We start from the raw sequence: 15,147 nt of genomic DNA, 5'->3' as shown, positions 1-15,147 counted from the left end.
GGGTCATTATGCAGCATTTCTTAAACTTCTATTTTTATTAGTATATATAGCAATCTTCTCTCCTTGTAAATAAGAGCAACGGTCTTAAAAAACCTCCAACAACCATCACCCAAAACCATTACCTGTTCTTTTTCACCACTTATATTCTGTATCAGCTATTACCTCTTTTTCCTGTTTGAACCACTGGTAATGCACAAACGGGTGTCCTGTTGCCCAACAACACAGCTTGACGACCTGACCAGAGAGCACTGCTTGAGAGTCGGGCTGTACAACAATCTTTATACCTTTAAAAAAGAATTTACACATAGGAAAGTTATTAAGAATTACAATTCCACAATTTAAATTTGTGCTTAATTGTCCTCTGAGCAAAGAGGACATTTCTGTTATTAAATACACTTGAAAATAATTTATTTGTACTGTGTATGCATGCAGTTCCAATTAGTTATATGACTTCAAGACACTCAAAATTGTCTTCCATTACACAAAATCCATGCTTAAATTGGTCAGTACTCTACAGAGTTTATCAAAGACTTGAAGTAGATTATTCAGGCATTTTAACTTTAGGATACTTCAATTCCTCTTGCTGTCTACTCCCTAAAGCAAATAATACTTCCAATGGCATCACAGATCCCTTCTGGGAAAGCTATCCCTGGTTTTAAGAGTTTGCTCACTCCCAACAACTTCTTTGAGATGTTAATCTTCAGATTAAGATTAAGCTGATGGGATGAATCAAACCAGTAAGAGTTAGTTTAACTACAACATAGTCTGTTTTTCTACTATTCCTCATGCGACCTTATCAGCTGAAGCATTGGTTTCTGTGTTACACCTTTACTCCTGTAGAACACATGGCTGGGGTTTTCTTTTGCCAGTCTGCAAGGTAAAATTTTGCACTTCAAGTTTTACCTTGCCAGGCGTGAGCAAAATTCTGACACCGGACTGATATGATCCAGTTGTTTTCTTAACCTAGACCATTCCAGAGATCTAGTTACAGCATGACCCCAAATACAGATCCTGGTACAACCAAGGTCATCAGAAGAAGGCGGGGGGGAAGTCAACTACAGAAAAGAAAGTTTAACCTCACATTGCTGTCAAAAAATACACAGACCTATGCCCAAGGTGTTCACCAACACTGAGCTGATAAGCCATCAAATATCACTAGTTTAAAGCATTATTTGCAACGGATGGTAAAAAGCATTTAACAACCACAGTGGGACCGCAAGCGCTTGTACACATTAATGACTAGTTAATAACTCACAATACTAGTGGTGTGGGTTAACCCTGGTGAGCCGATAAGCACCACGCAGTTCCCCACCAGCAGTGAGATGGGGGAAGAAGGAAAGGGAGAATAAAAACAAGAAAACTTGGAGGTCAAAATAAAACAAAGAAACAAAAAATATTTGTTTAATAAGTGAAGGATGAGTGGAACAACAGGGAAGAAAACAAATGATGCAAAGACAACTACTCACCACCTCCCATGGGCAGACTGATGCCCAACCAGTTCCCAAGCAAAAGATGGCCAGGCCCTCCAAAACTCCCTCTTTTCCCTTTTATTGCTGAGCATGCTGTTATATGGTATGGAACATCTCTTTGGTTAGTTTTTTTTGGTTAGTTCTGCCCAATTGTGTCCCCTCCCTGCCTACTGCACACCTCAAATCTATCCACTGGGGAGGGCAGAGCAAGAAACAGAGAAGACTTTGATGCTGTGCAAACTGTTCAGCAAAAGCTAGAACACTGTCCCATTAGCAGTGCTGATTTGGTGAAAAATCTAAATCACAGCACCATATGAGCTGCTATGAAGAAAACCAACTCTATCCCAGCTAGGCCCTGTACAACTAGTTACAGAAAAAGCACAGAAATAGTGAATGGTACAGAGGCACTTCTTCACCATTTCATTACTCTCAGAAATGAACAATCAAATACAAAATAGGTATAAGTACTAATTTTTATTTTCTTGGAATCAATCTAATTTCCCTGTTTTGGGAGAAACTAGTTCCTTCTTTATAGTTTAATGAAAACACACTGCAGAAGCAGAACGTGTAATCTGGTACAGAAGCAGTATTCCAGATTGCTGGAGAAACAATCTTACAGAAAAGTAGAGTAAACCAGAAGCTGCGTTAAAAAAAAAAAAAACAGCTGGAAAGAGATCACAAATATCCCCGTACAAGACTCAAGATCATCATTTGCTCCACGCCTTCTTATTACACTGTGCCAGGAATTTTCTTTTTATCTGCTTTTTTCCCCCCGTCATGTTTAATGGCTTAGTCACACATCAGAACTTTTTTCTAACAGAGAATGTTTGAGGAGAGAAACCATAACAATTTGATTAACGGGCTGAAACCTGAGCAGAGACCCATGTGGTCAACAGACTGAAACGGAGATCATACGGCATTTGGAAATCACAGAACCTTTGCCTAGCAGGGAAGCGGGTTATATTGACTTCCTCCACACACAACCTTATTCTGAAATACTTGATCACAGTCAGCTACACGAAAGTAGCTACAGGACTTGAAATTTCCCTGCCCTTCTTGCTCTAAAATAACTTCCCTCTATACCCTAGCCCTGAAGATCGCTACCTCAGTTCCCCATTTAACACTTCCTCCGCTGTTTTTCATAGTTAAAGGGAGTGTGTTAAGTACAGTTTATGAGCATCACAATCACTTAACATTAACCAAGACAAACAGGAATTACATTATTTCAGCTTAAAGGACAAAAAAATTAAGACGACTTGCTCTTTCCAAAGATTTCCATTTTTTCTAAAAAAAAAAAAAAAAAAAAAGTCTGTCACGAGATCACTACCATCTCTTAAGAAAGTAGTTGAGAAAAACAAATTATCTGAAAGATTAGTATTTTGCACTCCTTGGAAGTATTAGAAACAATTTCTAAGAAATCTGATTCATAATCTCTTCACAGTTTCATTTATTTTCCTGCAATTCATTCAGCACTAAGCTACTTCCTGCAAGCACCACAGAATTCAATGGTTCAAAAAGAAAACCTTCTGGCTCAATTTTTTGAATGATTACAAAGATACAAAAATACTTCTTCAATTTTCACTGGAAAATGCAAACCTCAAATGTTACCATCAAGGATGGCAAACTGATATTTATGGTTACCAGATGCTGAAATATACGGTGCAACTTAAATACTCATAATCTTAACTATAACCCAACTGTTATGTTCTTAGCTTACACACAAGTAAACATTTTCAGTCATTTCTGGAAACTTGGCCTCAATTACTCACATTCAGACTGAAGTGCCTAAACCGCTGCAGAAGAGCCTGCAGAGGAAAAACACCTCTTTGGTCTTGTTTCAAACACCACAACTCAGTGAGGCTGCACAAGGACTAGACTGTAATACCACAAATTGTGTATTAAGCCTTTTTCCTTCTTAGCTTGGGAGAAAGCTCGTCACATTTCATCCATTTCCAGCAAGTTCACAACACGACAAGATAAAAAAAGGGAAGAAAAGGGACAGAGCGGTAACCCATGGAACACGATGCCTAGGATTTCTCACTACCAAAAAGGAGAAGTTTTAAAGTTATTATTACTTCTATTTTGTGCCTTTATAGAAAGAAGATCTACAGAGTTAACCCAATGTGACAGGCAAGGCTTTAAGTTCTGAGACACAAACAAGTTCTGGAACTTGTTTCTGGGAGTCTATGATTCTCCGAGAGATCCTTTGTATTGCTGCAAATGGCCACAAGCTGTGCCAGGGGAGGTTTAGGTTGAATATGAGGAAAAAATTTCTTCACCAAAAGGGTTGTCAAGCATTGGAACAGGCTGCCCAGGGAAGTGGTTGAGACACCATCCCTGAAGGTATTTAAAAGACGTGTGGATGTGGCACTTAAGGACATGGTTTAGATTTGGACTTGGCAGTGTTAGGTTTACAGTTGGACTCGATGATCTCATAGGTCTTTTCCAACCTAAATGATTCTATGATTCTATAAAGAAAACAAATACATCTTGTACCAATACATCCCTGCCATAAAGGTACTGAAGTGGTATCACTGCCAAAATGCACCACTAAGCAGCATCAAAACTCTTCTCTCATTAACCAGTACACTCACAGGCTTACAAAGGTTTGTGTCTTTTTAACCGCATCAACTAAGCTGGTAGAAAACAGTCTAACAAACCACTATGACAGCTGTAGAGGTCTAATATTAAACAATCCCATTCCTAAAGGAACTTGAGCAACACTTAAGCTTTTTTGGTGTATTAGAACAGTTATGAATTTGTCCTTAGACTGCAAGCATCAACCACCCCTGAATATTTAAATAAACGCACCACAAATATCAGGGCCTACCACTTCTTTTTAAGTAGTTTAAAATTCTTTTTGACCTAAACTTTCTTCAAATACCCTTTGCTTTGGTTTCTCTTGGTTCCAGTTTCTCAATCTCTGTGAAACTACCCAGTGCTCCTCAGCGGAGACTTGAATGCATTCTATGACAGATCTAATGTTCTGCAAGAGATGAATTTATAACAAGACCATCTCTGCAGTTCCAAGAGGTCTTGACAAAAATCTGCTTATTGGCTGGTTCTTCTCAATACAAGAATATCTTAGCTATCTATCCAGCTCCCTAGTCGATACCACTATCTCACAATTCTGCTACGTAGAGAGTTCCTGTTTTAGCCAGGATTTAGTCTTCATTACATATTTCAAAACGTAACTTGACTGACAGCCACACAAAAATCCTCAGGTCAACGGTGGTGATACTCGAGATGATCACAGATCAAGCAAGCACAACATTCTGGCTCAGTGCAGGCACACTGTAGCACAAATGTGAACCAGGAGCATTCCTGTTTTTCGTTCCCACCCTGTAACCACCATACGGAGAACAATAAAAAGGAACAGGCATTCATAGTGTAGGACAGCCTATGCCTCCACCACAACTCCTGCCCCTGTGAACCTAATCCGCTCACAGTGCTATAACACCAATTCCCCCCTCCCTGCCAAGCCTGCAGTAGTATACTTCAGTTAGACTAAGCTAGCATGTAACTCAGTCACACCGCATTCAGCACACCATGATCCTCCTAGCACTGTAAGAAGCAGCAGCCTTAACTCCTTAACTAGATGAAACAGCTGCAAAGCATTACTATAATCTACTTGAAAAATTCCAAAGTTGTCTTAACAATGGTTCTCAGCCCATGGCTTCTTTTCTCAGACTGCCCAAAGAACAGGACACCTATCAGTATGGCAAGGCAAGGAGCTTGCTAGTCTCATTTCCACTCCCTGCTCTGAAGAGAAGCTTTTGTGACTTCCTACTAGGCTGAATATCACCACATCCTGAGGGAGGAGGATGTAAAAAAGGGCCCTGGCTTTACCCTTGAATTCCTTGCATTGCCCCACTTCTAGACCTTTTGCAAAGAAGCATGCTGTATGTGTTAGCAGCGAACAATCTAGTTCTATCTTAAGCTAGTCTGTTTTTCTGTCCAATTAGCAAGTCACACTGGATCCAATATGCACCAGAACTGGCACTAATTGGACCCTTCCCCTTCAATTAGGGTAAGCTATGAAATGCAGTCAATAAAACCCGTACCCTGAACAGATGGCTGGCAACACTACTTGTCTTTCTAATTCAACCATTTCAGTTCAATAAGCATCTCCCAAAGGCATAGCTTGACACAGAACCCAAGTCAGCACCTGTCATACCCATGCAGCCAAGTCCAAATCTACAACAACACTGTGTTAAGCCTGCTTATCTACTTAGCTTACTTTTAATCTCAGAGACAATTACTATGGTAATCATATGGATACCAATCACTAGATGCTTTTTCTTACCGTAGAAAACAAATACTCCAGCGCTTCCAGTGTAAAACACAGAGTTGCAGTCAAAGTACAAACCAGAACTGACCTGAATGGCTGAGACACTGGAGAGCCTCCGTATGCTCCAGGGCCTGCAAGAACTCCACAAGCTCCACCACAGTGCAACCCCGATCTCCCAGGAGTTTCAGGAGACTCCAGCTGGGACTTCCTTCTGGCTCCAGCACTTTGAGGGAACACTGTTCTAAATCCAGAGGGCTACAAAATAATATGAGAAAGACATGGCATAGATCTTCTTAGCCCTTCTTCCTCAGAAAGGAGCAGAGTTAAAAATTACTTGTAGACAAACAAAAAGATTGAAAAAACCCAACCCCAGAGACGGGAAATTCCTAGCTGATTTGGACATATTTGCAGTATTTCCCTCAAGTTTCAGGAGTTCAGAAGTTATACAGCGACTTCTCTACAGACAGAAAGTGGTATAAGTGAGTTGCATGCTACAAAACAAGAGATGCTTGTACCTAACGATTCTGGCCAAATGTATTAAGAAATCTAATTTTAATTTTTTAAAGTCTCAGCAGAAAAGCAAGTACAGCACCTTTCATTTTCATGTGTCTAATTCAGAAGCGGTAAAGAGTGAGTCAGAATCTAACTTGAAAGTCCAGGAAGACTTTGATTTTCAGAGTACTTGTTAAAACAAGCAACTGCTGCAGGTTAACTGATACACACATCTACGGTCACAGTGCAGTTAACTGTTCCAATACGTTCATCTCCAGGTATAAACATGCATAGTTTGAAATTTTAGTGTTAAGTCTTCATGGGCTTTCAATCACAGCCGATTAAAATAACACAGATAACAAGGAAATGAATACAGCTATGGAAAGGGAGTGCAAGTTTATGTATTCCTACTACAAAAGATTCAACAATGTTTCTTGCATTAAATCACAGTGCCATGCAAACCTGGAGGCAAGATATTTTCGCTTATCATGTAGACTTTCATAGTGTTTTACCGGATAATACAGAGAAGCAAACATAGCAAGAGGGCCTACAGAGGGGTCACATTGTAGTCCTCAGGTTTTATTTCCCTATATTAATAAATACAACCATAATAGAGAAAGAACACATCTTCATGATGCGCGTTCCGTGCTACACTTGAAAAGCCTCATTTTTTGAGATACTACCCTCTAAGCAAAACCTTGAAAAGCCACAGGAAGTGAAGTGATCAGGAAGCGATCTAGAGAATTGGACCCAGGCAGAAAGAGCTGAAGAAAACAAAAGTGTTTACCCTAATGCAGACAAGAGGAGCTACAGGGAACAGTCAACAATCATTTTCCATGTTCCCTGTCCAGGGCAGGCAGTTGGCTAGCTTTGTGCTGAGGAAAGCCAGGTGAGCTACAAGGGAATGCTTTCCAACTGCAGCGGTGGCAAAGCAAAACACCACAGGACTTGCGCCCTGTTGCTTCTTCACTGGGAGCCCTCGTGTGGGACTCAGCAAACATCTCCCAGGGTCGGGATACACGTCCTTGGTCCCATCTGCCCAGCGCAGGGGCTTCAGTTGGGGATGGATGCTCCCTTCTTTGTACCAGCAAGGCGCGGGTTTGCAGGAAGGGATGGACGGTGTCGCCAGTGCAGGCTGGGTCATGTGGGGTTCAGGGAGAAGCAGTAGCAAAACCAGCACGGTGCTCAGCTGTTCTCCACTCCAGCACAAACTTACCCGGGAGCTGCAAAGCAAAGGGGAACCCACAACTGCCTCACCGTCGCTGCCCCGCCGCCGGCTTCGGGGTGCCGCTGGTGGGCCCCATCCCTCACGGCGCCTCTACCTTCCCCCACGGGTGCGCGGACCGCGGCCTCGGGCAGGCCCCGGGAGGGACCCCGCGGCCGCTCCCCCACCGGCGGCGGCACCATGGCCTCAGCCCGGCCCCGCCGCCCGGGGCCGCCCCCGCTCAGCCCCGCGGCCGTCCCGCCGTAGGAGCCCGTCCCGCCGGGGCCCTCCCGCCGCCCCGCAGGCCGCCCTCACCTCAGCCGGACCCTGCCGCGGCTCCCCGCTCGCTGCGCCAGGTCCCGCCAGCCCTTGCCAGGCACCGCTCGGTCCAGCAGCTCGCTGAGCCTCCGGAGCAGCGGCTCCGCCAGGCGGCTGAGGGGCAGGGACCCCGGCGCGCTCCGCACCGGCTCCGACATCGCCCCGCTCCTGCCTCCCCAGCGGCTGCGAGTTATCGGGCCGCCCGGGGCGGCGCTCCCGCCCGGAAGGACGCGCCGAGCGCAGCCGCGGCGGAGCACCTGAGGCGCGGCGAGGCACGGCCCGGTGCGGCAGGCCTCAAGCCCGGCCCGGCCCGGCGGTGCCCAGTGCGGCGCGCCTCGGGCGGGGCGGGGCGGGGCATGGCCGGGCGCAGCGCGCGCCTGAGGTGCAGCAGGGTGGTTGGCTGGCGCGTGATGCGGCTTCCCGCCCTTCCCCGAGGGGACGCTCGCCATGTCCGTGCCCGAGAGGGCACTGTCCCTTCGGAAGGGGAAGGTGTTCTCGCGTCCCGGGAGTGCGCGCTCCGGCGCTGCTGAGAGCGTGAGAGAACCGGTCAGGGGTTTGTTTTACACGTTTTGAAGCGGGGAAAGTGGAGCGTGTGAGGGGGAGACCTGCCGGTGTGGGCAGGTAGCGCTGAGGAGGCCATACATCGCCGGAGAGCCGGGAGCAGCTCTCCTGTGAGTGGGGGTTAACCAGGCCACAATCATACAATACTGAGGGCAGGGGTCTTTTTTTGAGGAGAAACAGCTTTACCTACCTACAGCCATGGGCTCTTCTCTGCGATACATCCTTTCCCCCCACTCTGCTGTCAGTTCACAGACAAGCAAGTGCCCAGCTTAAGGGATCAGGTGCCTTACATGTCTTTTAGCAAGGGAGAGGAGGCACTGCTTGTGTCTTCAGACTCTCCTAAGCAGAGATGCTTCCATGACTGCTTCTCCATCACCACTAATGGACAGATGAGTGTGGTGATGATGTAAGAGGAATTCTCATCTCTCTGTAATTACAACTTGCTCAAAGTGGACCGAAGGTGCCTTAGAAAGTAATTTTACTTTAAAACTTTCTAAGTAATTTTACTTTAAAAATTTTTAATCAGTGATCAAGCATTCAAATGTGGCTGCCTGTATTTCTGCAGTATTTTTTCATGTGACTGCAAGCTTGCCTCACTTTCCTAGCAAACAAGCTGGAAGTGCGGTGGCTGCATTCAGACCAAGCTAATAACTGTTGGTGTTCAGCAGAGTCTGTCTCATGAGTTGCATTGCTCTCGTCAGGCTTACATCTGCTTGGAGGTATGCATCTGCCTGCAGAGCAATGACGGTATAGTAGCTCTCCTGACTCCTCTGGGGTCAAGCATCTCTGAATTTAATTAGACTTAGCTTGAAGAAATTGCACTGAGTGGCTTTTTCCTGCATTGTTAACCAATAGTTTATTTCTCCTGGTTTAGGTGGAAAACCAATCTGCATGGCAAAACGAATACAGGTAAGACAGTGAATTTGGCTTGCTGATGATATGTAGTTATCCACAGCTATGTATGACAGCTGCTAGAAAATCAGGCAGTTGCCTTTCACCCACCTCAGCCTATGGTCTGTGCTTGTTGGGTGTCTTCCTACAGCGTCAAATGGTTAAATTGCCTCAGGTTGAATATGGCTTTAAATCCTGGTCTCTCATTTCTTTTGGGGATTATTTTGACTATTAGGCTATTACATAAAACATAGATATCCCTGCTGCTATTTCTGAATGAGGGTGGTTGTAGGTGCTATTTTTGTTGCTGAACACACCAGTTTCCTATCTGGGTCTAGATAACACTGGGAGCAAGAAGTATTTAGCACCATGGTATCTCATAACCAGTTTTAGCTGTGCTTTAGCAAAATGCTCAAAACTTGGCACAAAACTTGCTTTTCAGCCTTTTCTAGATTGCTTGAGCTCAGAGCAGTTTGTGTAGTTCATTCAAGTTCCTCCTGTTTGAGACTCAGCTTCTGGGTAACAGGAGTGGGAATACTTTCTCCAGGATTCACTTATTTGGCTTTGAGGAATGTGAATTGTTAGGTGAATTTTTATGTAATGATTGTTGAAAGTTCACTGTCTACCTTCGGTTTCCTCAACCTACTTGTTAGGGATTGCAGATTTTCTCATGTTCGGCAGAACTTTTGTGTGCTTAAGTTCAAGCAAGTAAAAAATTCCCAACGTGCCAGTCAAAGCAGTTAAGCACACTTAAGCATGTGCTTTAAAAAACAACCCCGTGCTTTATTATGAAAAGCTAAGGCCAACACTTCCTCTCTCTCAAGGCCATGAGGAAATTCCTGTGGACTTCTATGGAAGTAGGGTGTACCCTTTTGTCGCTGCCAACTCTCTCTCTCTGTCTTGCTCTGTCTGGCTGAGGTTTTCCCAGGAAGAGCCATCTGCTGCATGTAATGAAATAGTCTCTCTTAAAAGTCAAACTGTTCTCTGATCAGACTCACTATACTAAGGTCACACTAGCAAAACAGCACTAAAGCTTGCAGCTAGCTTCTCAGCTCTGAAACAACATGCGTAAATTAAATCTCTTTTGTCTTGTAACACAGAGTCAAACCACAGGCCTGGCCCACTTCTAGAACTTAAAGAAAGAGCAGTCAAGGGTAAGTGTGCATTTATGGTTTGAGAGGTCAAATTGTTTATACTTTTAAAATTACTTGCCTACTTTTTTTCCTGTGTGCAAATAGAACGTGTATCATAAAGATAAATGAACGAAGAGGAGGAAGTTACTTTATTTTTAATGCACTACATGAATATAGTGATTTATACGATAATTGAACAGGAAATATGATTTGTTATTTGCTTCTGCTAAGCTATAGTAATTTTTGCTCATTTTGATAGAATTTTTTTTATACACATGATGTACTTAGAATTCTGCTATATGTTTCTGAAATTACACTCTGGTACTCTTTGTATTGACTTTCAGCAAGACAAACAAAATTGCAAGAATCATACCAAAGCAAACTTCCTTCTCTAAAGAACCTGTGACACTAGGTATCCTGAAATATGTATTTCATTCTTTCTAAATATATATTGCGTAGCGTAATACTCATTAGATAAAAATTTCCTCCATTCCTGAGAAAAATCTGGTCACTTGGTAGCATGTAGATGATTATCAGGCTGCATGAATTGCTCATGCTGACAGTGTCAGATGCTCGACAGATGTTAAAAATAGATTAAGACAGATCGGTGTTAAGAGTTGTGCTGTTATTGCTTATTTTAATTACTCTATATTAAGGTCTTTGTTAGAGATACACAGAGCTAGTCATTTATTCTTCTTACATTTAGCCAATGAATTATAGTTGTGGTGTTTTCTTTATACTGTGCTGCTGTTTACAATGGGTAGTACACTAATGTAAAAGTTGTCAAAAAGCCTCAGATGTCAGAAGTTGAAGAAACACAATATACCACACTATATTTGGCAAGGACATATTTTCCAGTCATTTGCTTTTTGAACAGCCAAAACTTCACTGATGTTTTTTTTTATCCAAACCTTGTTAATACAATAGATATATGATAAATGGTTTAGATAATACAGTATTTTGGTACTTTGGTTTCTGACATTACATGCTCTTTGACAAGTGTGCTGCTTTAAATGTTGGATTTGATTGCAGTGTCTTGAAGGAGCTATAGAAGAAAAATATGTTTATAATTATTGTTTGTGGTCCAGACAGAAGTAAGTCAGGCAGAACTGCTGTGAGATACAGAAACAAACAGAAAATGCAGTCATTGTAAATCCTTACATTCACGGGTTCTCACTACTCTTACCCCATCAAATGTTAGACTCTATAGTAAGCAATCTGCTGTATAAATACTTACTAGAGCCCTATTGTGAATAGAGTTCACAAAGTTATAATTGAATTACAGAATTCCAGTTTCTGTTGTCTTGGAGATTTTAACTTTTACAAGTTAACAACATTTAAGTATGCAGGCATGATCACAACACTTTCGGAAAATGTTTTTATGGCTGTCTGGCACAATCACTTTGGAAAGCTTGTATAGGAGTGGAGGAAAGTGGCTCAGAAATTTCATGTGGAATTTGATTCCATCAGTACTGATGGATGCACAGGGAAAAAAAAAAGATTCATGGAAACGTGCCCATGTTGATAAAACTTTTAGAGGAAATCTTTTAATAAAAGCTTTGATTTCTGTTAAAGGAAGAGTTTATAAAGAGAATATGAAAATAAGCATTCAAATATGGCAAAACATGTATGGCAGCCTATTTGGAAAGAAAAGTTTTATGTTTCTGATTGTAAATATAAATATATTGTATGTATTTCCATACAGGGAATATAATACCTCATTTAAGAAATCTAAATTGGTGTGTAATGTATTTATTACATAACAGGAAGAGTCTATGTTTTGTTTTGTTTTGTTTTGGAAGAAGAAAGATACTAAACTAGGGAATTTGCTAAAAAAATTCTGTTGAGAGATGCCCTGGATGAGGAAGTGAAAAAAATGTGTGTATTCCCAAACACAAAACAGTTGGCAAGCTGGGAATGGGGAGTGGATGGAATATAGCTATTGATTTCTTAGAGGAACCTCACAGCTATACAAACGGCATGCACACTCTTTGCAAGAAAGCTAAGAAGTATTTGAGAAATATTTCCAGGGAGAATGGAAAGGGAATTAGCATTAACCTTGGAACGTAACTGTATTTGAGCAGGACCCTAAAGTTTCGCAGATGACTGGATGACAGGATATACATTATACATGCGGTGCTATAGTTGGTTGTTCTGGAAAGGATCTGTAACGTTATTTGGGTGATTAGGCCTGTGATGTCTTTGTATCTCTGAAATCCGAGAGTCAGTCATAAAAACACAAGCAATTCAAAACCTGGGGTCATAAAAACCCAAGCTTTGTTAGCAGTAATCTTTCATTTTAAGCTACGTTTGCTCCTGCAAGTTGTTTGCTCTGCAAGCTATTGCAGTAAATGTTATTCTTTCAGTTCTCATATACGTATTCTAGGAATTGCTATGATCTGTCTGTGGTATGTGGCTTTTCATGCCTAATCTTAAACAGTGCAGTCATGTTTATTGACAGAGATGCATATAAAGTCCTGTTTCCCTGAGCAGTATAGAAATCAATAATCACATGTATAAGTATCTTGTGGCCAGCACTTCATCCCAAAATTTCCTGTTTGTATCTAGACTAAAGCACCTTTGCATTCCTCAGCATTGCCTCAGTCCTTGGTCACGCAGACTGAGGGCCTGGCCAGGCTGTGGCAGGACTTCGTTATATCCCACGTGCTCGTGTGTTCTGTCTGTGCCAAATCAGGGCAAGAAAAAAGCAGTGTGTGCAGCACGCCTTCCAACATGGTGCCAGCGTGAGGCAGGGGCATGGATACAGATCCAGGTAGTGGAGAGTTCCATCTAGTCCCACCTTTTAGACACTGCCCCTTTTAAATTTTTCTTGGGATCGTGTGGTTGGTGGAGATTCCTTTCTGCCTTTTTTTTTGTTGTTTCTGTTCTGCTTTTGCTGCTTTTTCTCCCTTTAATCGATATAATATTTATAACATCCTGCTGTCCATACCAGCTAGCTTTCTGATTGGATCTGCATAGTATATGATCATTTATGTTCATCATAAAGAAAGGTTTTGTGGTTATTAGTGTTTTGGTTTGGAGATTTTTCATGTTTATCTTAAATGAGGTCTAATTATATCCACCAGCTTCCTTTGTGGTTGAGCTACCCGCCAATATAACATCTCTATAAAGGGATGTATGAAAATGTATATAATATGCCAAGGCACGTTGAGAAGGAGCTATTGATAAGTTTAAAGTTTAGTAGCATAGTCTAGGGGATAATAATTGTTTTTCAAAAGGGCAAATCCAGATCCCAAAGTTTGGTCTATGGAATGGAGGTGATAGTAGGAAACTGCTGGCATTTGGGGAGTTTGTTGTCTCAGACGAAGTATCTCAGAATAAGCAATGAAGCACGTAAGCAAATTCTCCACTGATTTTCTAAACAAGATCATTCTGATGGAGAAGTGTTAAAAGAATAGGTGAGTAGACTGTATTATACATGGATCCACATCCTCCTCATATACACATATGTACAAAGGAGAAAGATTGTGCTTTCCTCTATGTAGGTTTGTGTGTAGAAGTTCAATGAAAGTTAATCCTTGACCAGATTTTTTGTGGCCCCACAAATTGGACAACGGCAGATTAGTTACTGAAGACGTGGTGTGTGTGATCTAAGGCTATTACAAACAGACATTATTTATGTAGCTATCTGTTTTTCTTGTGTTTTCAGGTGTCCCAGACCCAGTGTGAACTTGGTATAAAGAGACCAAAATATTAGTTGATGGAAGGATATTTCTTAATAGGAAACATAGGAGGATTATCAGTTTCATTCCTCCTGTGTGTTTAGCTAAGATAACCCTTTGCGTGGGCCAATGCAGGTTCTTCTTTCCCACTCCTTTGCACTGCCGTGGGTGTAAAGCGGGGCATGTGCAGAATATGTACAGCCATATGGGGGTATTTCTGCACTGATGTGGAGCTTTTAACGTACCTAGACAATGCTTGGGTTGTCAGAGCATGTTTAGATAGATTAATTGTACTGCAGAACTATACAAGGTTTAGGCATAGATCAGGTGGCCATTGTGCCCGGCAGCATGTGAATACCAGAATGGTCCCTGCCCCACAGGCTTGTGTGGCAACGATAAGGAGAGAGACAGTAAGTGGGTATAGACTGACAGGTCCTGTGAAAGAGAGGGAGGAGGAAGTGCCTCTGAAAGATAGGAATAAATCCCGTTGAATAAGGGTGTGAGCTGAGTAGGGGTATACAGAGAACAGAGATTACATGATGAATACATAGTACGTAAGAGAAAAGATCTTCAGAGAGGTAGGAAAGGGAATTTTTTCCACTGACTGCATAGGAAATGAACCTCACAGAAAGACACTATTACCTCCTAAGCTTGTAAAATACGTAAGCTTTCTGTAGAAATAACTTCTGTGAATGTGAAATTGCTTACAAAGGAAGGTTTCCATTTTGGTTGTAACTAAATAAAGTAGGAAAAAAAAGTGATGTAAGAGAGGAAAATTAATGGCCACTTTTTAAGTTTAATCAGATTTGTATATTTTTGTCAGTTAAAAAACTTTTTGCTGACATGAGAACTGGAATTTCAGACAATTTTTTCACTATGAATAAGTTTTTCAAAACCAAGATGGAATTATGACAAAGTATGAATTTTCAATAACAAAAGCATTTTTTTTCTGAAAATTTAGGTGAATTTGTTTTACGTATTTTCCTTAGAGAAATGTTGTGTGATTATTTTAGCCATTTTGATGCTTTTTCTACCCATTCATTTGCATAATATTATTTGAAACTGATTGTTTTTCACAAGCACTTTGATTATTTCCTGCCATAAA

The 15,147-nt window shown here is 41.9% G+C and overlaps 2 protein-coding genes across 9 annotated transcripts in view; one reads left to right on the top strand and one right to left on the bottom strand.

Moving 5' to 3' along the window:
- MALT1 (MALT1 paracaspase) overlaps positions 1–8,351 on the bottom strand; it is a 34,035-nt gene extending 25,684 nt beyond the window's left edge. For all 8 annotated transcript variants that reach the window (XM_063320576.1, XM_063320577.1, XM_063320578.1 and 5 more), the window contains exons 1-3: positions 7,772–8,351; positions 5,849–6,015; positions 163–284 (exon numbers count right to left, since the gene is read on the bottom strand). In XM_063320576.1, coding sequence (XP_063176646.1) covers positions 163–284; positions 5,849–6,015; positions 7,772–8,223 — 741 coding nt within the window. In that variant the 5' untranslated portion in view covers positions 8,224–8,351. The remainder of the gene's footprint in view (positions 1–162; positions 285–5,848; positions 6,016–7,771) is intronic.
- The window catches only part of ALPK2 (alpha kinase 2), a 77,708-nt gene continuing 70,870 nt past the window's right edge, over positions 8,310–15,147 (top strand). Inside the window, exons 1-3 of the mRNA XM_063320556.1 lie at positions 8,310–8,445; positions 9,210–9,244; positions 10,327–10,380. The gene's annotated coding sequence lies outside the window, so the exon portion shown is untranslated. The remainder of the gene's footprint in view (positions 8,446–9,209; positions 9,245–10,326; positions 10,381–15,147) is intronic.

Source organism: Chroicocephalus ridibundus, chromosome Z (assembly GCF_963924245.1).
Source record: "Chroicocephalus ridibundus chromosome Z, bChrRid1.1, whole genome shotgun sequence".
In the NCBI taxonomy this organism is placed as follows: domain Eukaryota; kingdom Metazoa; phylum Chordata; class Aves; order Charadriiformes; family Laridae; genus Chroicocephalus; species Chroicocephalus ridibundus.
The sequence above is the reverse complement of the archived record's forward strand: the minus strand, read 5'-3'. Positions and strand labels throughout refer to the sequence as shown.